Source organism: Eleutherodactylus coqui, chromosome 2, assembly GCF_035609145.1.
Source record: "Eleutherodactylus coqui strain aEleCoq1 chromosome 2, aEleCoq1.hap1, whole genome shotgun sequence".
Classification (NCBI taxonomy): Eukaryota; Metazoa; Chordata; class Amphibia; order Anura; family Eleutherodactylidae; genus Eleutherodactylus; species Eleutherodactylus coqui.
In genome coordinates, this window is record NC_089838.1 from 344,117,814 (window position 1) to 344,143,889 (window position 26,076).

General features: G+C 47.3%; 1 protein-coding gene across 2 annotated transcripts in view; it reads left to right on the forward strand.

The window, feature by feature from the left end:
- The window catches only part of TFR2 (transferrin receptor 2), a 131,304-nt gene that overhangs the window by 55,363 nt on the left and 49,865 nt on the right, over window positions 1–26,076 (forward strand). Inside the window, exons 2-6 of one of the 2 annotated variants that reach the window (XM_066593946.1) lie at window positions 3,246–3,286; window positions 6,828–7,002; window positions 21,807–21,990; window positions 23,002–23,142; window positions 23,222–23,330. In XM_066593946.1, coding sequence (XP_066450043.1) covers window positions 3,254–3,286; window positions 6,828–7,002; window positions 21,807–21,990; window positions 23,002–23,142; window positions 23,222–23,330 — 642 coding nt within the window. In that variant the 5' untranslated portion in view covers window positions 3,246–3,253. Of the gene's footprint in view, window positions 1–3,245; window positions 3,287–6,827; window positions 7,003–19,618; window positions 19,743–21,806; window positions 21,991–23,001; window positions 23,143–23,221; window positions 23,331–26,076 lie in introns of those variants that run through there. The other variant, XM_066593947.1, reaches the window with a different exon arrangement.

Below are 26,076 nucleotides of genomic sequence, written 5' to 3' on the forward strand. Positions count from 1 at the left end.
CTGGTGGAGCGAAGGATCCTCTAACACGGAGCGAATGACGAACGCCTTGTTTGCTTTCCACATGCAGATAACGGCTTACATTTTTTTTGCTGTTTTTCTTAGTTCGATCCATCGTCGCTCTGCGCTACGTGACGAACAATGGGGCAGATTTAGGAGAAGTGTCCTGTCGCCTGCAGCAGCCAATCACAGCGCAGCTGTCACTTGACCACAGTAGAATATACAATGGACGCTGTGCTGTGATTGGCTGCTGCAGGCGACTTTTCCTTTCAGACAGTTTCATAAATCTTCGCAATGATTTTTCTGTCTGCACAAAATGAACGCTGAACACTAAGCGACGGAATCATCGCTCACGCCCAATCGGCAGCCGCGTTTACGCTGGATGATTTCCAGTCATTTTCGCACGATTCTACCATTATTTGAAGAATAATTTAAGTGGCGCGATGGCCTCCGTGCTCCCTGCAGGCACCCGTGTGGCCGCTCGGGCCGCACTTAGCTAATGCCGGCCGCGCCCCGAGTCATACAGCACGGTGACAAGTCGTATTGCTGCACGCTACACGGGCGCGGCTGAGGATGGTCAGCGTGATTCTGGGAACAGGTAGTGACAGCGCAGTCAGAGACGCCCCCGGAGGCGCTGGACATCACATAAACTCATCACTTTATAGTCCGGGTCACCATGGATGCAGCCATACCAAAGACGTGTGCTTGTGGTTCGCCAAACGCCTAGCCGGACTACAATTTACTCGATTGTCGCCTGCCCTGACCCTCCTCCTGCCTCTCGGGAGTGCAAGAACATCGCCTGTCCTGACTAGTACTGGGCTGTGGGGCCTCTGACCATCCCTCATAAAAAAGGGGTTAAAGAGTGAAAACCAGGGGTGTAGCCCAAAGCAGGGGTGCGCTGGGTCCGGGTCCGCTGGGTCCGGGTCCGCTGGGTCCGGGTGCGCTGGGTCCGGGTGCGCTGGGTCCGGGTGCGCTGGGTGCGGGTGCGCTGCGTGGTCACTTCCATCTCCCCAATATCACTAAAATACAAATATAAAAGTGACAGAAAAATAAAACCCCCGATAACGGAAAAAAAAACAAGAGAGAAAAGCGCTGCAGCTTCCAGACCCGCGAGAACTCAACCACATTTAATTTGCTGATACAACGGTCCGGCACGTTCTTGACTTCCGTTTTTGTCCTTCCTGTGTGGATATTATGGCGGTTACATACTACATGATAGCACTGCCTGGGATGAGGTCTCCAGCGCCTCCCGCCTCGCCCTTGCTTCTATTTCAGTGATGTAGTGCTGGCAGAGGTTCAGGGGTGAGGGTGTTACCCCATTACGGTTCCACATAGACACAGGCTGGATTACAGATAGTCTTATCAGAGGCAAATAGCTGCTTCAATGACATATTCACAGTCACACCGTGCTCCAAAATTCTTATAATACGCCATGTACTACTGAGAACCCCCTCCCCCACCCGTCCATCTCCCGGTATCTGCTGACCCAGCACTAAGAAATAAGCTTCCCTATATCTAGTCACACAGATATGGTATACAGCAGGGCCGGGGGTTATTCACTATTCTCTCTGCACGTGTGACTGGTAATTGTCCCCACACATGCTGGGATGACGTTGCCACCGTCCCCCCTGAGCATCCTCACATGATGATAGAACACAGAAGAAACCCAAAGAGACGGAGATAAGCGGCTGCCAAATAATTCTGATGACACTGATCTCCTGTAAGGACAAAGTGCGCCAAAGTCAACACGTCAAATCTGCTTCCCCCCCCCCCCCCCAAGAACTGACCCCAGGGGACAGGAGGGCGTCTCGCACTATTGTGTATCTGAGTCTGTCCTGTGTCCCACCCGAGACCCTTACTGCGGGACCCCACTACAAGATGGCGCAGAGGCGAACACACAGTGGGGTCCGCAGGCTCAGGTTTCTGCTATAACCCCCAACATATCAAGTTAGCAGCTGCCGGCAGAGACGCCGCCGCCGTCTTAGCAGCTCCCGGCAGAGACGCCGCCGCCGTCTTAGCAGCTCCCGGCAGAGACGCCGCCGCCGTCTTAGCAGCTCCCGGCAGAGACGCCGCCGCCGTCTTAGCAGCTCCCGGCAGAGACGCCGCCGCCGTCTTAGCAGCTCCCGGCAGAGACGCCGCCGCCGTCTTAGCAGCTCCCGGCAGAGACGCCGCCGCCGTCTTAGCAGCTCCCGGCAGAGACGCCGCCGCCGTCTTAGCAGCTCCCGGCAGAGACGCCGCCGCCGTCTTAGCAGCTCCCGGCAGAGACGCCGCCGCCGTCTTAGCAGCTCCCGGCAGAGACGCCGCCGCCGTCTTAGCAGCTCCCGGCAGAGACGCCGCCGCCGTCTTAGCAGCTCCCGGCAGAGACGCCGCCGCCGTCTTAGCAGCTCCCGGCAGAGACGCCGCCGCCGTCTTAGCAGCTCCCGGCAGAGACGCCGCCGCCGTCTTAGCAGCTCCCGGCAGAGACGCCGCCGCCGTCTTAGCAGCTCCCGGCAGAGACGCCGCCGCCGTCTTAGCAGCTCCCCGCAGAGACGCCGCCGTCTTAGCAGCTCCCCGCAGAGACGCCGCCGTCTTAGCAGCTCCCCGCAGAGACGCCGCCGTCTTAGCAGCTCCCCGCAGAGACGCCGCCGTCTTAGCAGCTCCCCGCAGAGACGCCGCCGTCTTAGCAGCTCCCGGCAGAGACGCCGCCGTCTTAGCAGCTCCCGGCAGAGACGCCGCCGTCTTAGCAGCTCCCGGCAGAGACGCCGCCGTCTTAGCAGCTCCCCGCAGAGACGCCGCCGTGTTAGCAGCTGCCAGCAGAGACCATGCCGTGTTAGCAGCTGCCAGCAGAGACCATGCCGTGTTAGCAGCTGCCAGCAGAGACCCCGTCGTGTTAGCAGCTGCCAGCAGAGACCCCGTCGTGTTAGCAGCTGCCAGCAGAGACCCCGCCGTGTTAGCAGCTGCCAGCAGAGACCCCGCCGTGTTAGCAGCTGCCAGCAGAGACCCCGCCGTGTTAGCAGCTGCCAGCAGAGACGCCGCCGTGTTAGCAGCTGCCAGCAGAGACGCCGCCGTGTTAGCAGCTGCCAGTGCCTGCAGATCACTAGTCTACTTTGCACTTTTCGGATGCCTCTGGACTGAGGTGGATAAGTTGTGGCACATCTTCTGGATGCCATGATTGATTTTATATTTGCCTGGTTGGGAGGGACCTCTGCTGGGCGGGTTCTACATGTGCGAAACTCAGATATGTCACATGTCTCTATTAAACTCTGCAGGTCATGATATGGAATCATTGCGAAAGATATTCCACGCAGCGGTGAGTTGACTCTCTATATGTCACCCGTGTATGTAATGACCGCCATCATTGGGGCCATGGTACCTATTTGTATGTTATATATGATACATATATGTAATGACCCCCCTTGTGACTGGTACCATGTTACGTATTACTTGTATATTACATGTGCCCATATATTGCTCTATTTGTGATACATGTATGTAATGACATCCCCCTACACACAGACATCACTGGGGCCATGCTACTAATTACATGTATGTTGTATGTGTCCTTGTCCTGCTCTATATATGATCCATGTCTGTAGTAACCCCATCACTGGGGCCATGCTACTAATTACATGTATGCTGTATGTGTCCGTGTCCTGCACTATATATGATCCATGTATGTAGTAACCCCATCACTGGGGCCATGTTACTAATTACATGTATGTTGTATGTGTCCTGCACTATATATGATCCATGTATGTAGTAACCCCATCACTGGGGCCATGTTACTAATTACATGTATGTTGTATGTGTCCTGCACTATATATGATCCATGTATGTAGTAACCCCATCACTGGGGCCATGTTACTAATTACATGTATGTTTATGTGTCCTGCACTATATATGATCCATGTATGTAGTAACCCCATCACTGGGGCCATGTTACTAATTACATGTATGTTGTATGTGTCCTGCACTATATATGATCCATGTATGTAGTAACCCCATCACTGGGGCCATGTTACTAATTACATGTATGTTGTATGTGTCCTGCACTATATATGATCCATGTATGTAGTAACCCCATCACTGGGGCCATGTTACTAATTACATGTATGTTGTATGTGTCCTGCACTATATATGATCCATGTATGTAGTAACCCCATCACTGGGGCCATGTTACTAATTACATGTATGTTGTATGTGTCCTGCACTATATATGATCCATGTATGTAGTAACCCCATCACTGGGGCCATGTTACTAATTACATGTATGTTGTATGTGTCCTGCACTATATATGATCCATGTATGTAGTAACCCCATCACTGGGGCCATGTTACTAATTACATGTATGTTGTATGTGTCCTGCACTATATATGATCCATGTATGTAGTAACCCCATCACTGGGGCCATGTTACTAATTACATGTATGTTGTATGTGTCCTGCACTATATATGATCCATGTATGTAGTAACCCCATCACTGGGGCCATGTTACTAATTACATGTATGTTGTATGTGTCCTGCACTATATATGATCCATGTATGTAGTAACCCCATCACTGGGGCCATGTTACTAATTACATGTATGTTGTATGTGTCCTGCACTATATATGATCCATGTATGTAGTAACCCCATCACTGGGGCCATGTTACTAATTACATGTATGTTGTATGTGTCCTGCACTATATATGATCCATGTATGTAGTAACCCCATCACTGGGGCCATGCTACTAATTACATGTATGTTGTATGTGTCCTTGTCCTGCTCTATATATGATCCATGTATGTAGTAACCCCATCACTGGGGCCATGTTACTAATTACATGTATGTTTGTGTCCTGCACTATATATGATCCATGTATGTAGTAACCCCATCAATGGGGCCATGTTACTAATTACATGTATGTTGTATGTGTCCTGCACTATATATGATCCATGTATGTAGTAACCCCATCACTGGGGCCATGTTACTAATTACATGTATGTTGTATGTGTCCTGCACTATATATGATCCATGTATGTAGTAACCCCATCACTGGGGCCATGTTACTAATTACATGTATGTTGTATGTGTCCTGCACTATATATGATCCATGTATGTAGTAACCCCATCACTGGGGCCATGTTACTAATTACATGTATGTTGTATGTGTCCTGCACTATATATGATCCATGTATGTAGTAACCCCATCAATGGGGCCATGTTACTAATTACATGTATGTTGTATGTGTCCTGCACTATATATGATCCATGTATGTAGTAACCCCATCACTGGGGCCATGCTACTAATTACATGTATGTTGTATGTGTTCTGCACTATATATGATTCATGTATGTAGTAACCCCATCACTGGGGCCATGTTACTAATTACATGTATGTTTATGTGTCCTGCACTATATATGATCCATGTATGTAGTAACCCCATCACTGGGGCCATGTTACTAATTACATGTATGTTGTATGTGTCCTGCACTATATATGATCCATGTATGTAGTAACCCCATCACTGGGGCCATGTTACTAATTACATGTATGTTGTATGTGTCCTGCACTATATATGATCCATGTATGTAGTAACCCCATCACTGGGGCCATGTTACTAATTACATGTATGTTGTATGTGTCCTGCACTATATATGATCCATGTATGTAGTAACCCCATCACTGGGGCCATGTTACTAATTACATGTATGTTTATGTGTCCTGCACTATATATGATCCATGTATGTAGTAACCCCATCACTGGGGCCATGTTACTAATTACATGTATGTTGTATGTGTCCTGCACTATATATGATCCATGTATGTAGTAACCCCATCACTGGGGCCATGTTACTAATTACATGTATGTTGTATGTGTCCTGCACTATATATGATCCATGTATGTAGTAACCCCATCACTGGGGCCATGTTACTAATTACATGTATGTTGTATGTGTCCTGCACTATATATGATCCATGTATGTAGTAACCCCATCACTGGGGCCATGTTACTAATTACATGTATGTTGTATGTGTCCTGCACTATATATGATCCCTGTATGTAGTAACCCCATCACTGGGGCCATGTTACTAATTACATGTATGTTGTATGTGTCCTGCACTATATATGATCCATGTATGTAGTAACCCCATCACTGGGGCCATGCTACTAATTACATGTATGTTGTCTGTGTCCTTGTCCTGCTCTATATATGATCCATGTATGTAGTAACCCCATCACTGGGGCCATGTTACTAATTACATGTATGTTTATGTGTCCTGCACTATATATGATCCATGTATGTAGTAACCGCATCACTGGGGCCATGCTACTAATTACATGTATGTTGTATGTGTCCTGCACTATATATGATCCATGTATGTAGTAACCCCATCACTGGGGCCATGTTACTAATTACATGTATGTTTATGTGTCCTGCACTATATATGATCCATGTATGTAGTAACCCCATCACTGGGGCCATGTTACTAATTACATGTATGTTGTATGTGTCCTGCACTATATATGATCCATGTATGTAGTAACCCCATCACTGGGGCCATGTTACTAATTACATGTATGTTGTATGTGTCCTGCACTATATATGATCCATGTATGTAGTAACCCCATCACTGGGGCCATGTTACTAATTACATGTATGTTGTATGTGTCCTGCACTATATATGATCCATGTATGTAGTAACCCCATCACTGGGGCCATGCTACTAATTACATGTATGTTGTATGTGTCCTGCACTATATATGATCCATGTATGTAGTAACCCCATCACTGGTCGGGGGTGTGGATAGCTTTGCACTGCTCTGATGGTATATAATGTTGGTGACTTGCATCGTCCTTCACAGATGCCATCCCAGTCATATTCCATCTATCGTGGAGTCGAGGAGGACGACGAGGCTGAGCTCCATATTGAGGAAGCTCCACGTGAGGAACGCAAGTCCCATCCACAGTGCTCTTCATGCCAGATCTCACCGCAGTACCAAAGAGTCCTCATCGCCATCACCGTGGTGGCCTGTGTCGGTCAGTGACTATATTCTGTGAAGAGAGACATCTACATGGTAACATAGTATATGAGGCTGAGAAAAGCCTTCCCACCATCCAGTCCCGCCTATTACCCCCAATGCAAAAAAAACTATTGGATAGAATCCAATTTTCAGCATTTTAGAGGAAAAAGTTTCTCCCCAACTCCAATCTGGTAATCAGAATAATCCCCGGATCACCGATCCTCCTGCATAATCAGTGATGTAACATGTAATATTGTAACACTAAGGACAGACGGACAGAACCTCTTATACTCTTATATCAGATCACCATCTACGCGTCCTCAGGAAACAGTTCCATAATCCCACTGCTCTTACAGTAAAGACCCCCTTCAATAATAGATAATGGAAGAGACCTCTGTACTGTCCCCTGATATATCTATACATAGTTAATAGAGCGCCCCCTTGTTACAGTCCTGGGTATAATAGATGCTAGGAGAGATCTCTGTACTGACACCTGATATCGATACATAGTTATTAGAGTGCCCCCTTGTTACACTCCTGGGTATAATAGCTGATGGGAGAGATCTCTGTACTGACTCCTGATATATTATACATAGTTATTAGAGCGCCCCCTTGTTACAGTCCTGGGTATAATAGATGCTAGGAGAGATCTCTGTACTGACCCCTGATATATGATACATAGTTATTAGAGCGCCCCCTTGTTACAGTCCTGGGTATAATAGATGATGGGAGAGATCTCTGTACTGACCCCTGATATATGATACATAGTTATTAGAGCGCCCCCTTGTTACAGTCCTGGGTATAATAGATGATGGGAGGGATCTCTGTACTGACCCCTGATATATCTATACATAGTTATTAGAGCGCCCCCTTGTTACAGTCCTGGGTATAATAGATGATGGGAGGGATCTCTGTACTGACCTCTGATATATCTATACATAGTTATTAGAGCGCCCCCTTGTTACAGTCCTGGGTATAATAGATGATGGTAGAGATCTCTGTACTGACCCCTGATATATCTATACATAGTTATTAGAGCGCCCCCTTATTACAGTCCTGGGTATAATAGATGATGGTAGAGATCTCTGTACTGACCCCTGATATATCTATACATAGTTATTAGAGCGCCCCCTTATTACAGTCCTGGGTATAATAGATGATGGAAGAGATCTCTGTACTGCCCCCTGATATATTATACACAGTTATTAAAGCACCCCCTTGTTACACTCCTGGGTATAATAGAAGATGGGAGAGATCTCTGTACTGACCCCTGATATATCTATACATAGTTATTAGAGCGCCCCCTTGTTACACTCCTGGGTATAATAGAAGATGGGAGAGATCTATGTACTGACCCCTGATATATCTATACATAGTTATTAGAGCGCCCCCTTGTTACAGTGCTGGGTATGATAGATGATGGGAGAGATCTCTGTACTGACCCCTGATATATCTATACATAGTTATTAGAGCACCCCTTGTTACAGTCCCGGGTATAATAGATGATGGGAGAGATCTCTGTACTGACCCCTGATATATCTATACATAGTTATTAGAGCGCCCCCTTGTTACACTCCTGGGTATAATAGAAGATGGGAGAGATCTATGTACTGACCCCTGATATATCTATACATAGTTATTAGAGCGCCCCCTTGTTACAGTGCTGGGTATGATAGATGATGGGAGAGATCTCTGTACTGACCCCTGATATATCTATACATAGTTATTAGAGCACCCCCGTGTTACAGTCCTGGGTATAATAGATGATGGGAGAGATCTCTGTACTGTCCCCTGATATATTATACATAGTTATTAGAGCGCCCCCTTGTTACAGTCCTGGGAATATTAGATGATGGGAGAGATCTCTCTACTGACCCCTGATATCTATACAAAGTTATTAGAGCGCCCCCTTGTTGCAGTCCTGGGTATAATACATGATAGAGAGGTCTGTACTGACCCCTGATATATTATACATAGTTATTAGAGTGCCCCCTTATTACAGTCCTGGGTATAATAGATGATGGGAGAGATCTCTGTATGGACCCCTAATATACATAGTTATTAGAGCGCCCCCTTGTTACAGTCCTGGGTATAATAGATGATTGGAGAGTTCTCTGTATTGACCCCTGATATATCTATACATAGTTATTAGAGCGCCCCCTTGTTACAGTCCTGGGTATAATAGATGATGGGAGAGTTCTCTGTATTGACCCCTGATATATCTATACATAGTTATTAGAGTGCCCCATTGTTACAGTCCTGGGTATAATAGATGATGAGAGAGATCTCTATAGTGACCCTGATATATCTATACATAATTATTAGAGCGCCCCATGTTACAGTCCTGGGTATAATAGATGATGCTGGAGATCTCTGTACTGACCCCTGATATATCTATATATAGTTATTAGAGCGCCCCCTTGCTACAGTCCTGGGTATAATAGATGATGAGAGAGATCTCTATACTGACCTCTGATATATCTCTACATAGTTATTAGAGCGCCCCCTTGTTACAGTCCTGGTATAATAGATGATGGGAGAGATCTCTGTACTGACTCCTGATATATCTATACATAGTTATTAGAGCGCCCCCTTGTTACAGTCCTGGGTATAATAGATGATGGGAGAGATCTCTGTACTGACCCCTGATGTATCTATACATAGTTATTAAAGCGTACCCTTGTTACAGTCCTGGGTATAATAGCTGATGGGAGAGATCTCTGTACTGACCCCTGATATATAATACATAGTTATTAGTGTGCCCCCTTGTCACAGTCCTGGGTATAATAGATGATGGGAGAGATCTCTGTACTGACCCCTGATATATCTATACATAATTATTAGAGCGCCCTCTTGTTACAGTCCTCGGTATAATAGATGATGGGAGGGATCTCTGTACTGACCCCTGATATATCTATACATAGTTATTAGAGCGCCCCCTTATTACAGTCCTCGGTATAATAGATGATGGGAGGGATCTCTGTACTGACCCCTGATATATCTATATATAGTTATTAGAGCGCCCCCTTGCTACAGTCCTGGGTATAATAGATGATGGGAGAGATCTCTGTACTGACCCCGAATATACATAGTTATTAGAGCGCCCCCTTGTTACATTCCTGGGTATAATAGATGATGGGAGAGATCTCTGTACTGACCCCTGATGTATCTATACATAGTTATTAGAGCACCCCCTTGTTACAGTCCTGGGTATAATAGCTGATGGGAGAGATCTCTGTACTGACCCCTGATATATTATACATAGTTATTAGTGTGCCCCCTTGTCACAGTCCTGGGTATAATAGATGATGGGAGAGATCTCTGTACTGACCTCTGATATATTATACATAGCTATTAGAGCGCCCCCTTGTTACAGTCCTGGGTATAATAGATGATTGGAGAGATCTCTGTACTGACCTCTGATATATCTATACATAAGTATTAGAGCACTCCCTTGTTACAGTCCTGGGTATAATAGATGATGAGAGAGATCTCTGTACTGACCCCTGATATATCTCTACATAGTTATTAGAGCGCCCCCTTGTTACAGTCCTGGGTATAATAGATGATGGGAGAGATCTCTGTACTGACCCCTGATATATCTATAAATAATTATTAGAGCGCCCCCTTGTTACAGTCCTGGGTATAATAGATGATGGGAGAGATCTCTGTACTGTACCCTGATATATTATACATAGCTATTAGAGCGCCACCTTGTTACAGTGCTGAGTATAATAGATGATAGGAAAGATCTCTGTACTGACCCCTGATATATCTATACATAATTATTAGAGTGCCCCCTTGTTACATTCCTGGGTATAATATATGATGGGAGAGATCTCTGTACTGACCCTTGATATATGTATATATACTTATTAGAGCGCCCCCTTGTTACAGTTCTGGGTATAATAGTTGATGGCAGAGATCTCTGTACTGACCCCTGATATATTACACATAGTAATTAAAGCATTCCCTTGTTACAGTCCTCGGTATAATACATGATGGGAGAGATCTCTGTACTGACCCCTGATATATCAATACATAGTTATTAGAGCGCCCCCTTGTTACAGTCCTGGGTATAATAGATGATAGGAGAGATCTCTGTACTGACCCCTGATGTATCTATACATACCTATTAGAGCACCCCCTTGTTACAGTCCTGGGTATAATAGCTGATTAGAGAGACCTCTATACTGACCCCGGATGTATCTATACATAGTTATTAGAGCGCCCCCTTATTACAGTCCTGGGTATAATAGATAATGGGAGAGATCTCTGTACTGACCCCTGATGTATCTATACATAGTTATTAGAGCGCCCCTTTGCTACAGTCCTGGGTATAATGGATGATGGGAGAGATCTCTGTACTGACCCCTGATATATCTATACATAGTTATTAGAGCGCCCCCTTGTTACAGTCCTGAGTATAATAGATGATAGGAGAGATCTCTGCACTGACCCCTGATATATCTATACATAGTTATTAGAGCGCCCCCTTGTTACAGGCCTGGGTATAATAGATGATGGGAGAGATCTCTGTACTGACCCCTGATATATCTATACATAATTATTAGAGTGCCCCCTTGTTACATCCTGGGTATAATATATGATGGCAGAGATCTCTGTACTGACCCCTGATATATTATACATAGTTATTAAAGCGTACCCTTGTTACAGTCCTTGGTATAATAGATGATGGGAGAGTTCTCTGTATTGACCCCTGATGTATCTATACATAGTTATTAGTGTGCCCTCTTGTCACAGTCCTGGGTATAATAGATGATGGGAGAGATCTCTGTACTGACCTCTGATATATTATACATAGCTATTAGAGCGCCCCCTTGTTACAGTCCTGGGTATAATAGATGATTGGAGAGATCTCTGTACTGACCCCTGATATATCCATACATAGGTATTAGAGCACTCCCTTGTTACAGTCCTGGGTATAATAGATGATGAGAGAGATCTCTATACTGACCTCTGATATATCTATAAATAATTATTAGAGCGCCCCCTTGTTACAGTCCTGGGTATAATAGATGATGGGAGAGATCTCTGTACTGTACACTGATATATTATACATAGCTATTAGAGCGCCACCTCGTTACAGTGCTGAGTATAATAGATGATGGGAGAGATCTCTGTACTGACCCTTGATATATGTATATATACTTATTAGAGCGCCCCCTTGTTACAGTCCTCGGTATAATAGATGATGGGAGAGATCTCTGTACTGTCCCCTGATATGTTATACATAGTTATTAGGGTGCCCCCTTGTTACAGTCCTGGGTATAATAGATGATAGGAGAGATCTCTGTACTGACCCCTGATGTATTTTACATAGTTATTAGAGCGCCCCCTTGTTACAGTCCTGGGTATAATAGCTGATGGGAGAGATCTCTGTACTGACCCCTGATATATCTATACATAATTATTAGAGTGCCCCCTTGTTACATCCTGGGTATAATATATGATGGCAGAGATCTCTGTACTGACCCCTGATATATTATACATAGTTATTAAAGCATTCCCTTGTTACAGTCCTGGGTATAATAGATGATGGGAGAGATCTCTGTACTGACCCCTGATATATTATACATAGTTATTAGAGCGCCCCCTTGTTACAGTCCTGGGTATAATAGATGATGGGAGAGATCTCTGTACTGACCCCTGATATATTATACATAGTTATTAGAGCGCCCCCTTGTTACAGTCCTGGGTATAATAGATGATAGAAGAGATCTCTGTACTGACTCCTGATATATCTATACATAGTTACTAGAGCACACCCTTGTTACAGTCCTAGGTATAATAGATGATGGGAGAGATCTCTGTACTGACCTCTGATATATCTATACATAGTTATTAGAGCGCCCCCTTGTTACAGGCCTGGGTATAATAGATGATGGGAGAAATCTCTGTACTGACCCCTGATGTATCTATACATAGTTATTAGAGCGATCCTGTTACGGCACTCTGCCCCCCGAGCGCCACATGGGGTGCCCTGATCTTCCCGCACCCCACTGTCCCTGCCTACTTGCCTCGGCCCTGGATAACCCCAGGCGGACAACTGGACGGCGGTCCCTGCCCTGGCTAGGGACCTGGCGACTGACAGAAGCAAGCTACCTAATGGGGGGGAACAGAGTGCTGACAGGGGAGGCAGATGGATCAGACCAACAAAACTTACAAGCCTGGAGTTGGAGCTCACAGGCAAACTGGCAGGGTGCTGGATAGCAACTAGTACTGACTGGGCCAGACTAGATTAGAGGCAAACAGAACCAACAAAAACAGACTGAGTAACAGGGAACCAGAGGGAGCTGACCGACAACTAGGGACTGACTGAGTAGAACCGCAGACAGACTGGCTAGGTGCATGCAGAACCAATAACTGGCAGTGAGCTCACTTCACTGCCAGTCTTTTAACCACAAGGTTCCGCCCAGGGGCGGAGAGTGGGAGGAGGCAACTCCACCCACTGCTGTATAAGAAGAACGGAGGAGGGCGGGCGGCACCCTACGGGCGGACACGCCCATGCTGCCACCCACCGGCCGCCCCAAGCTGCTGGGATAACCTCGACACAGGGCTCCAGGCCGCCGAAGCCGACGCGCGCCGACCGCGGGACCCCGTGCCGCGCTGTATGGTAACAGCCCCCTTGTTACACTCCTGGGTATAATAGCTAATGGGAGAGATCTCTGTACTGACCCCGATATACATAGTTATTAGAGCGCCCCCTTGCTACAGTCCTGGGTATAATAGATGATGGGAGGGATCTCTGTACTGTCCCCTGATATATCTATACATAGTTATTAGAGCGCCCCCTTGTTACAGTCCTGGGTATAATAGATGATAGGAGAGATCTCTGTACTGACCCTGATATATCTATACATAGTTATTAGAGCGCCCCCTTGTTACAGTCCTGGGTATAATAGATGATGGGGGAGATCTCTGTACTGACCCCTGATATATTATACATAGTTATTAGAGCGCCCCCTTGTTACAGTCCTGGGTATAATAGATGATGGTAGAGATCTCTGTACTGACCCCGGATATATTATACATAGTTATTAGAGCGCCCCCTTGTTACAGTCCTGGGTATAATAGATGATGGTAGAGATCTCTGTACTGACCCCTGATATATCTATACATAGTTATTAGAGCGCCCCCTTGTTACAGTCCTGGGTATAATAGATGATGGGAGAGATCTCTGTACTGACCCCTGATATATCTATATATAGTTATTAGAGCGCCCTATTGTTACAGTCCTGGGTATAATAGATGATGGGGGAGATCTCTGTACTGACCCCTGATATATCTATACATAGTTATTAGAGCGCCCCCTTGTTACAGTCCTGGGTATAATAGGTGATGGGAGAGATCTCTGTACTGACCCCGGATATACATAGTTATTAGAGCGCCCCCTTGTTACATTCCTGGGTATAATAGATGATGGGAGAGATCTCTGTACCGACCACTGATATATCTATACATAATTATTAGAGCGCCCCCTTGTTACAGTCCTCGGTATAATAGATGATGGGAGAGATCTCTGTACTGACCCCTGATATATCTATACATAGTTATTAGAGCGCCCCCTTGTTACAGTCCTCGGTATAATAGATGATGGGAGGGATCTCTGTACTGACCCCTAATATATCTATACATAGTTATTATAGCGCCCCCTTGTTACAGTCCTGGGTATAATAGATGATGGGAGAGATCTCTGTACTGATCCCTGATATATCTATACATAGTTATTAGAGCGCCCCCTTGTTACAGTCCTGGGTATAATAGATGATGGGAGAGATCTCTGTACTGATCCCTGATATATCTATACATAGTTATTAGAGCGCCCCCTTGTTACATTCCTGGGTATAATAGATGATGGGAGAGATCTCTGTACCGACCCCTGATATATCTATACATAGTTATTAGAGCGCCCCCTTGTTACAGTCCTCGGTATAATAGATGATGGGAGGGATCTCTGTACTGACCCCTGATATCTATACATAGTTATTAGCACACCTCCTTGTTACAGTCCTGGGTATAATAGATGATGGGAGAGATCCCTGTACTGACCCCCTGATATATTATACATAGTTATTAGAGCGCCCCCTTGTTACAGTCCTGGGTATAATAGATGATGGGAGAGATCTCTGTACTGATCCCTGATATATCTATACATAGTTATTAGAGCGCCCCCTTGTTACATTCCTGGGTATAATAGATGATGGGAGAGATCTCTGTACCGACCCCTGATATATCTATACATAATTATTAGAGCGCCCCCTTGTTACAGTCCTCGGTATAATAGATGATGGGAGGGATCTCTGTACTGACCCCTGATATATCTATATATAGTTATTAGAGCGCCCCCTTGTTACAGTCCTGGGTATAATAGATGATGGGAGAGATGTCTGTACTGATCCCTGATATATTATGCATAGTTATTAGAGCGCCCTCTTGTTACAGTCCTGGGTATAATAGATGATGGGAGAGATCTCTGTACTGACCCCTGATATATCTATACATAGTTATTAAAATGCCCCCTTGTTACAGTCCTGGGTGTAATAGATGATGGAGAGATCTCTGTACTGACCTCTGATATATTATACATAGTTATTAGAGCGTTCCCTTGTTACAGTCCTGGGTATAATAGATGATGGGAGAGATCTCTGTACTGACCCCTGATATATTATACATAGTTATTAGAGCGTTCCCTTGTTACAGTCCTGGGTATAATAGATGATGGGAGAGATCTCTGTACTGACCCCTGATATATTATACATAGTTATTAGAGCGCCCCCTTGTTACAGTCCTGGGTATAATAGATGATAGAAGAGATCTCTGTACTGACTCCTGATATATCTATACATAGTTACTAGAGCACACCCTTGTTACAGTCCTAGGTATAATAGATGATGGGAGAGATCTCTGTACTGACCTCTGATATATCTATACATAGTTATTAGAGCGCCCCCTTGTTACAGGCCTGGGTATAATAGATGATGGGAGAAATCTCTGTACTGACCCCTGATATATTATACATAGTTATTAGAGTGCCCCCTTGTTACAGTGCTGAGTATAATAGATGATGGGAGAGATCTCTGTACTGACCCTTGATATATGTATATATACTTATTAGAGCGCCCCCTTGTTACAGTCCTCGGTATAATAGATGATGGGAGAGATCTCTGTACTGTCCCCTGATATGTTATACATAGTTATTAGGGTGCCCCCTTGTTACAGTCCTGGGTATAATAGATGATAGGAGAGATCTCTGTACTGACCCCTGATGTATTATACATAGTTATTAGAGCGCCCCCTTGTTACAGTCCTGGGTATAATAGCTGATGGGAGAGATCTCTGTACTGACCCCTGATATATCTATACATAATTATTAGAGTGCCCCCTTGTTACATCCTGGGTATAATATATGATGGCAGAGATCTCTGTACTGACCCCTGATATATTATACATAGTTATTAAAGCATTCCCTTGTTACAGTCCTGGGTATAATAGATGATGGGAGAGATCTCTGTACTGACCCCTGATATATTATACATAGTTATTAGAGCGCCCCCTTGTTACAGTCCTGGGTATAATAGATGATGGGAGAGATCTCTGTACTGACCCCTGATATATCTATATATAGTTATTAGAGCGCCCTATTGTTACAGTCCTGGGTATAATAGATGATGGGGGAGATCTCTGTACTGACCCCTGATATATCTATACATAGTTATTAGAGCGCCCCCTTGTTACAGTCCTGGGTATAATAGGTGATGGGAGAGATCTCTGTACTGACCCCGGATATACATAGTTATTAGAGCGCCCCCTTGTTACATTCCTGGGTATAATAGATGATGGGAGAGATCTCTGTACCGACCACTGATATATCTATACATAATTATTAGAGCGCCCCCTTGTTACAGTCCTCGGTATAATAGATGATGGGAGAGATCTCTGTACTGACCCCTGATATATCTATACATAGTTATTAGAGCGCCCCCTTGTTACAGTCCTCGGTATAATAGATGATGGGAGGGATCTCTGTACTGACCCCTAATATATCTATACATAGTTATTATAGCGCCCCCTTGTTACAGTCCTGGGTATAATAGATGATGGGAGAGATCTCTGTACTGATCCCTGATATATCTATACATAGTTATTAGAGCGCCCCCTTGTTACAGTCCTGGGTATAATAGATGATGGGAGAGATCTCTGTACTGATCCCTGATATATCTATACATAGTTATTAGAGCGCCCCCTTGTTACATTCCTGGGTATAATAGATGATGGGAGAGATCTCTGTACCGACCCCTGATATATCTATACATAATTATTAGAGCGCCCCCTTGTTACAGTCCTCGGTATAATAGATGATGGGAGGGATCTCTGTACTGACCCCTGATATATCTATATATAGTTATTAGAGCGCCCCCTTGTTACAGTCCTGGGTATAATAGATGATGGGAGAGATGTCTGTACTGATCCCTGATATATTATGCATAGTTATTAGAGCGCCCTCTTGTTACAGTCCTGGGTATAATAGATGATGGGAGAGATCTCTGTACTGACCCCTGATATATCTATACATAGTTATTAAAATGCCCCCTTGTTACAGTCCTGGGTGTAATAGATGATGGAGAGATCTCTGTACTGACCTCTGATATATTATACATAGTTATTAGAGCGTTCCCTTGTTACAGTCCTGGGTATAATAGATGATGGGAGAGATCTCTGTACTGACCCCTGATATATTATACATAGTTATTAGAGCGTTCCCTTGTTACAGTCCTGGGTATAATAGATGATGGGAGAGATCTCTGTACTGACCCCTGATATATTATACATAGTTATTAGAGCGCCCCCTTGTTACAGTCCTGGGTATAATAGATGATAGAAGAGATCTCTGTACTGACTCCTGATATATCTATACATAGTTACTAGAGCACACCCTTGTTACAGTCCTAGGTATAATAGATGATGGGAGAGATCTCTGTACTGACCTCTGATATATCTATACATAGTTATTAGGGTGCCCCCTTGTTACAGTCCTGGGTATAATAGATGATAGGAGAGATCTCTGTACTGACCCCTGATGTATTATACATAGTTATTAGAGCGCCCCCTTGTTACAGTCCTGGGTATAATAGCTGATGGGAGAGATCTCTGTACTGACCCCTGATATATCTATACATAATTATTAGAGCGCCCCCTTGTTACAGTCCTGGGTATAATATATGATGGCAGAGATCTCTGTACTGACCCCTGATATATTATACATAGTTATTAAAGCATTCCCTTGTTACAGTCCTGGGTATAATAGATGATGGGAGAGATCTCTGTACTGACCCCTGATATATTATACATAGTTATTAGAGCGCCCCCTTGTTACAGTCCTGGGTATAATAGATGATGGGAGAGATCTCTGTACTGACCCCTGATATATCTATACATAGTTATTAGAGCGCCACCTTGTTACAGTCCTGGGTATAATAGCTGATGGGAGAGATCTCTGTACTGACCCCTGATATATCTATACATAGTTATTAGAGCGCCCCCTTGTTACAGTCCTGGGTATAATAGCTGATGGGAGAGATCTCTGTACTGACCCCTGATATATCTATACATAATTATTAGAGCGCCCCCTTGTTACAGTCCTGGGTATAATATATGATGGCAGAGATCTCTGTACTGACCCCTGATATATTATACATAGTTATTAAAGCATTCCCTTGTTACAGTCCTGGGTATAATAGATGATGGGAGAGATCTCTGTACTGACCCCTGATATATTATACATAGTTATTAGAGCGCCCCCCTGTTACAGTCCTGGGTATAATAGATGATAGAAGAGATCTCTGTACTGACTCCTGATATATCTATACATAGTTACTAGAGCACACCCTTGTTACAGTCCTAGGTATAATAGATGATGGGAGAGATCTCTGTACTGACCTCTGATATATCTATACATAGTTATTAGAGCGCCCCCTTGTTACAGGCCTGGGTATAATAGATGATGGGAGAAATCTCTGTACTGACCCCTGATGTATCTATACATAGTTATTAGAGCGATCCTGTTACGGCACTCTGCCCCCCGAGCGCCACATGGGGTGCCCTGATCTTCCCGCACCCCACTGTCCCTGCCTACTTGCCTCGGCCCTGGATAACCCCAGGCGGACAACTGGACGGCGGTCCCTGCCCTGGCTAGGGACCTGGCGACTGACAGAAGCAAGCTACCTAATGGGGGGAACAGAGTGCTGACAGGGGAGGCAGATGGATCAGACCAACAAAACTTACAAGGCTGGAGATGGAGCTCACAGGCAAACTGGCAGGGTGCTGGATAGCAACTAGTACTGACTGGGCCAGACTAGATTAGAGGCAAACAGAACCAACAAAAACAGACTGAGTAACAGGGAACCAGAGGGAGCTGACCGACAACTAGGGACTGACTGAGTAGAACCGCAGACAGACTGGCTAGGTGCATGCAGAACCAATAACTGGCAGTGAGCTCACTTCACTGCCAGTCTTTTAACCACAAGGTTCCGCCCAGGGGCGGAGAGTGGGAGGAGGCAACTCCACCCACTGCTGTATAAGAAGAACGGAGGAGGGCGGGCGGCACCCTACGGGCGGACACGCCCACGCCGCCGCCCACCGGCCGCCCCAAGCTGCTGGGATAACCTCGACACAGGGCTCCAGGCCGCCGAAGCCGACGCGCGCCGACCGCGGGACCCCGTGCCGCGCTGTATGGTAACAGCCCCCTTGTTACACTCCTGGGTATAATAGCTAATGGGAGAGATCTCTGTACTGACCCCGATATACATAGTTATTAGAGCGCCCCCTTGCTACAGTCCTGGGTATAATAGATGATGGTAGAGATCTCTGTACTGACCCCTGATATATCTATACATAGTTATTAGAGTGCCCCCTTGTTACAGTCCTGGGTATAATAGATGATGGGAGAGATCTCTGTACTGACCCCTGATATATCTATACATAGTTATTAGAGCGCCCTATTGTTACAGTCCTGGGTATAATAGATGATGGGGGAGATCTCTGTACTGACCCCTGATATATCTATATATAGTTATTAGAGCGCCCTATTGTTACAGTCCTGGGTATAATAGATGATGGGGGAGATCTCTGTACTGACCCCTGATATATCTATACATAGTTATTAGAGCGCCCCCTTGTTACAGTCCTGGGTATAATAGGTGATGGGAGAGATCTCTGTACTGACCCCGGATATACATAGTTATTAGAGCGCCCCCTTGTTACATTCCTGGGTATAATAGATGATGGGAGAGATCTCTGTACCGACCACTGATATATCTATACATAATTATTAGAGCGCCCCCTTGTTACAGTCCTCGGTATAATAGATGATGGGAGAGATCTCTGTACTGACCCCTGATATATCTATACATAGTTATTAGAGCGCCCCCTTGTTACAGTCCTCGGTATAATAGATGATGGGAGGGATCTCTGTACTGACCCCTGATATATCTATACATAGTTATTAGAGCGCCCCCTTGTTACAGTCCTGGGTATAATAGATGATGGGAGAGATCTCTGTACCGACCCCTGATATATCTATACATAATTATTAGAGCGCCCCCTTGTTACAGTCCTCGGTATAATAGATGATGGGAGAGATCTCTGTACTGACCCCTGATATATCTATACATAGTTATTAGAGCGCCCCCTTGTTACATTCCTGGGTATAATAGATGATGGGAGAGATCTCTGTACCGACCCCTGATATATCTATACATAATTATTAGAGCGCCCCCTTGTTACAGTCCTCGGTATAATAGATGATGGGAGGGATCTCTGTACTGACCCCTGATATATCTATATATAGTTATTAGAGCGCCCCCTTGTTACAGTCCTGGGTATAATAGATGATGGGAGAGATGTCTGTACTGATCCCTGATATATTATGGATAGTTATTAGAGCGCCCCCTTGTTACAGTCCTGGGTATAATAGATGATGGGAGAGATCTCTGTACTGACCCCTGATATATTATATATAGTTATTAGAGCGCCCTCTTGTTACAGTCCTGGGTATAATAGATGATGGGAGAGATCTCTGTACTGACCCCTGATATATCTATACATAGTTATTAAAATGCCCCCTTGTTACAGTCCTGGGTGTAATAGATGATGGAGAGATCTCTGTACTGACCTCTGATATATTATACATAGTTATTAGAGCGTTCCCTTGTTACAGTCCTGGGTATAATAGATGATGGGAGAGATCTCTGTACTGACCCCTGATATATTATACATAGTTATTAGAGCGTTCCCTTGTTACAGTCCTGGGTATAATAGATGATGGGAGAGATCTCTGTACTGACCCCTGATATATCTATACATAGTTATTAGAGCGCCCCCTTGTTACAGTCCTGCGTATAATAGATGATGGGAGAGATCTCTGTACTGACCCCTGATATATTACACATAGTTATTAGAGCGCCCCCTTGTTACAGTCCTGGGTATATTAGATGATGGGAGATCTCTGTACTGACCCCTGATATATTATGCATAGTTAATAGAGCGCCCCTCACCCGTCTTTCTTCTAAATTAAATAACCCCAATTTTGATAGCCTCTCTGGGTTTTGTAGTCCGCCCATTCCATTTATTACTTTAGTTGCCCCCTTTGTACCCGCTCAAGCTCTGATATGTCCTTCTTGAGTACCGGTGCCCAAAACTGTCCCCAGTAGTCCATGATGGGCATGATTGAGAACGATCGGGTGCTCGGTGGGCTCCACACCCCTCATTATACATGATCACTGTCTCCTCCTTTCTCAGGCTTCATCCTCGGATACGTCAGCACTCGCCGTCCGTGCACAACATGTGACATAACTGGTGACTTTGTGTCAAATGAGTCTTATGAACCGGAAGAAGCCGAAGCCCTGAGCATGGACTGGTCGGAGCTGAAGGACCTCTTCACCAAGTATCTGACTGATGGGCAGCAGATCAGGGAGAATATAAGGTTAGAGGTTGTTGTGAGCCGCACCTCCGGCATCCTCACCCCGGGGTCCCGAGCGCACGGTGCTATCCCAGAGGTGTGCTGTCGGTCAGATTCAGCAACCAATCAGCAGCTGCTCTGGTGACGCACACCACTGAGTCCTGGCGGCTGAAGACCATATTCTGCTTGGAGGGGTTAGACGGTGAAGACCTCAGGACCCTGGGTGCTGCCAGCCAGAGTAGCCTGCTCCAAGAAAGGAGCTATGAGCCGGCCCCTTCCCCTGCAGGGTGGTAGACAGGAGTTTGCATCTCCCCCTGCAGAGGGGAGGCATATGAGCCGGCCCCTCCCCCTGCAGGGAGATACATATGAGCCGGCCCCTCCCCCTGCAGGGAGATACATATGAGCCAGCCCCTCCAGCTGCAGGGTGGAGCACAGGAGCTGGCCCCTCCCGCTGCAGGGTGGTGCACAGGAGCTGGCCCCTCCCCCTGCAGGCAGATTCACATGAGCTGGCCCCTCCCCCTGCAGGGAGATACATATGAGCCAGCCCCTCCCCCTGCAGGGAGATGCATATGAGCCGGCCCCTCTCCCTGCAGGGTGGTACACAGGGGCCGGCCCCTACCCCTGCAGGGAGATGCATATGAGCCGGCCCCTCCCCTGCAGGGTGGTCCACAGGAGCTGTCCCCTCCCCCTGTAGGGAGATGCACATGAGCTGCCCCCCCCCCCCCCTCCTGCAGGGTGGTGCACAGGAGTAAGCCCCTTCCCCCGGTAGGGTGGTGCACAGGAGCCGGCCCCTCCCCCTGCAGGGTGGTACACACAAGCCGGCCCCTCCCCCTGCAGGCTGGTGCACAGGAGCCGGCCCCTCCCCCTTCAGGGAGATACATATGAACCGACCCCTCCCCCTGTAGGGAGATACATAGAAGCTAGCCCCTCCCCCTGCAGGGAGATGCATATGAGTTGGCCCTTCCCCCTGCTGGGTGATCTATATGAGCCACCCCAATGTAGGGTGTAAAATGTTATGTAATCTGTGCTTTACAGGAGGATCTCGGGGACCGCTCACCCGTCGGGGTCAAAGGTGAACGGAGACCTGGCTGACTACATGCTGCAGACGTTCAGGAGCTACAACATGGACCACACCTGGGTGGAGAGTCACTATGCTGAGCTGCAGTTCCCGAACAGGTAGACCCCCTGTGTGATGCCCGTCCTCCTCATCTGTCCCCCTCTGTGTACCCATTCTCATCAGACGTGTCCCCTGCAGATCTCGCCACAACACGCTGAACATCGTTAATGGCAGCATGACAGTGGAGCAGATCTCATTAGGTGACCCGGATGTGTACTGTCCATACAGCGCCACCGGGACCGTGCAGGTAATCTCTGGGGGGCTACTGGTGCTCTCTCTGGGGTTGAAGAGGCTACTGGCGCTCTCTCTGGGGTGAAGGATCTACCGGCGCTCTCTCTGGGGTGAAGGATCTACCGGCGCTCTCTCTCTGGGGGTGAAGGGGCTACCGGCGCTCTCTCTCTGGGGGTGAAGGGGCTACCGGCGCTCTCTCTCTGGGGGTGAAGGGGCTACCGGCGCTCTCTCTCTGGGGGTGAAGGGGCTACCGGCGCTCTCTCTCTGGGGGTGAAGGGGCTACCGGCGCTCTCTCTCTGGGGGTGAAGGGGCTACCGGCGCTCTCTCTCTGGGGGTGAAGGGGCTACCGGCGCTCTCTCTCTGGGGGTTGAAGGGGCTACCGACGCTCTCTCTGGGGGTTGAAGGGGCTACCGACGCTCTCTCTGGGGGTTGAAGGGGCTACCGACGCTCTCTCTGGGGGTTGAAGGGGCTACCGACGCTCTCTCTGGGGGTTGAAGGGGCTACCGACGCTCTCTCTGGGGGTTGAAGGGGCTACCGACGCTCTCTCTGGGGGTTGAAGGGGCTACCGACGCTCTCTCTGGGGGTTGAAGGGGCTACCGACGCTCTCTCTGGGGGTTGAAGGGGCTACCGACGCTCTCTCTGGGGGTTGAAGGGGCTACCGACGCTCTCTCTGGGGGTTGAAGGGGCTACCGACGCTCTCTCTGGGGGTTGAAGGGGCTACCGACGCTCTCTCTGGGGGTTGAAGGGGCTACCGACGCTCTCTCTGGGGGTTGAAGGGGCTACCGACGCTCTCTCTGGGGGTTGAAGGGGCTACCGACGCTCTCTCTGGGGGTTGAAGGGGCTACCGACGCTCTCTCTGGGGGTTGAAGGGGCTACCGACGCTCTCTCTGGGGGTTGAAGGGGCTACCGACGCTCTCTCTGGGGGTTGAAGGGGCTACCGACGCTCTCTCTGGGGGTTGAAGGGGCTACCGACGCTCTCTCTGGGGGTTGAAGGGGCTACCGACGCTCTCTCTGGGGGTTGAAGGGGCTACCGACGCTCTCTCTGGGGGTTGAAGGGGCTACCGACGCTCTCTCTGGGGGTTGAAGGGGCTACCGACGCTCTCTCTGGGGGTTGAAGGGGCTACCGACGCTCTCTCTGGGGGTTGAAGGGGCTACCGACGCTCTCTCTGGGGGTTGAAGGGGCTACCGACGCTCTCTCTGGGGGTTGAAGGGGCTACCGACGCTCTCTCTGGGGGTGAAGGGGCTACCGGCGCTCTCTCTGGGGGTGAAGGGGCTACCGGCGCTCTCTCTGGGGGTGAAGGGGCTACTGGAGCTCTCTCTGGGGGTGAAGGGGCTACTGGAGCTCTCTCTGGGGGTGAAGGGGCTACTGGAGCTCTCTCTGGGGGTGAAGGGGCTACTGGAGCTCTCTCTGGGGGTGAAGGGGCTACTGGAGCTCTCTCTGGGGGTGAAGGGGCTACTGGAGCTCTCTCTGGGGGTGAAGGGGCTAATGGCGCTCTCTCTGGGGGTGAAGGGGCTACTGGTGCTCTCTCTGGGGGTGAAGGGGTTAATGGTGCTCTCTCCAGGGGGTGAAGAGGTTAACGGCACTCTCTCTGGTGGTCCGCAGTGTTTCGGCTATGAACCCCTCGGCTTCTGCGAGCTCTACAGGTGATAGTGATTACAGTGCAGTTACCTCTAGTGACCACAGGGGACATCCTCCTTGATCGGCATCATCTGTTTTTGGTTTTCTCCTTCCTGACCGTTATGACATCTTGGGGCTCTAAGTGCACAAAAACGCATCAAAGGATGATTTTCTTCCATCGAGTCCTGAGCTTAATTAGCAAGCTCCATCCACATGATTAGGAGCTGCGCTGCCGTTCTAGAGTTGGAGGACAAGCGAGAGAGATCGCGGCAGCCCTCAAGTCCCTGGTTTTAAATGTCCCACACTAAGCTCATGATCTCCTTGTAACTTCCCAGTCTCTATCTCAGGTTCCTCTCGACTAGACTACCTTACTCCACCCACTTTCTGTCTTTTATACTCTTCCTCTCAAGCAATCCGTAGCTAGGGAAGTACTGACTAACCAATCCCTGATCTAGCTAGGGATACCTGACACAGTAGTGTGGAGTGTGAATAGTCTAAAAAAAAAAGGTACAGACCCGCAGTGTGCGCTGTACTCCTCCCCATTAATTGTACAGACCCGCAGTGTGCGCTGTACTCCTCCCCGTTAATGGTACTGACTTGAAGTACACGCTATACTCCTCCCCCTTAATTATATAGATTCGCATTGTGCGCTGTACTCCTCCCCATTAATTGTACAGACCCGCAGTGTGCGCTGTACTTACTCCTCCCCGTTAATGGTACTGACTTGAAGTACACGCTATACTCCTCCCCCTTAATTATATAGATTCGCATTGTGCGCTGTACTCTTCCCCCTTAACCATATAGACCCACAGTGTGCGCTGTACTCCTTCCCATTAATTGTACAGACCCGCAGTGTGCGCTGTACTCCTCCCCATTAATTGTACAGACCCGCAGTGTGCTCTGTACTCCTCCCCCTTAATCGTACAGACCCGTAGTGTGCGCTGTACTCCTCCCCCTTAATCGTACAGACCCGCAGTGTGCACTATACTCCTCACCCTTAACCGTATAGACCCGCAGTGTGCGCTGTACTCCTCCCCCTTAACCATATAGACCCGCAGTGCGCTGTACTCCTCCCCCTAATCATATGGACCCGCAGTGCACGTACTCCTCCCCCTTAATCGTACAGACCCGAAGTATGCACTGT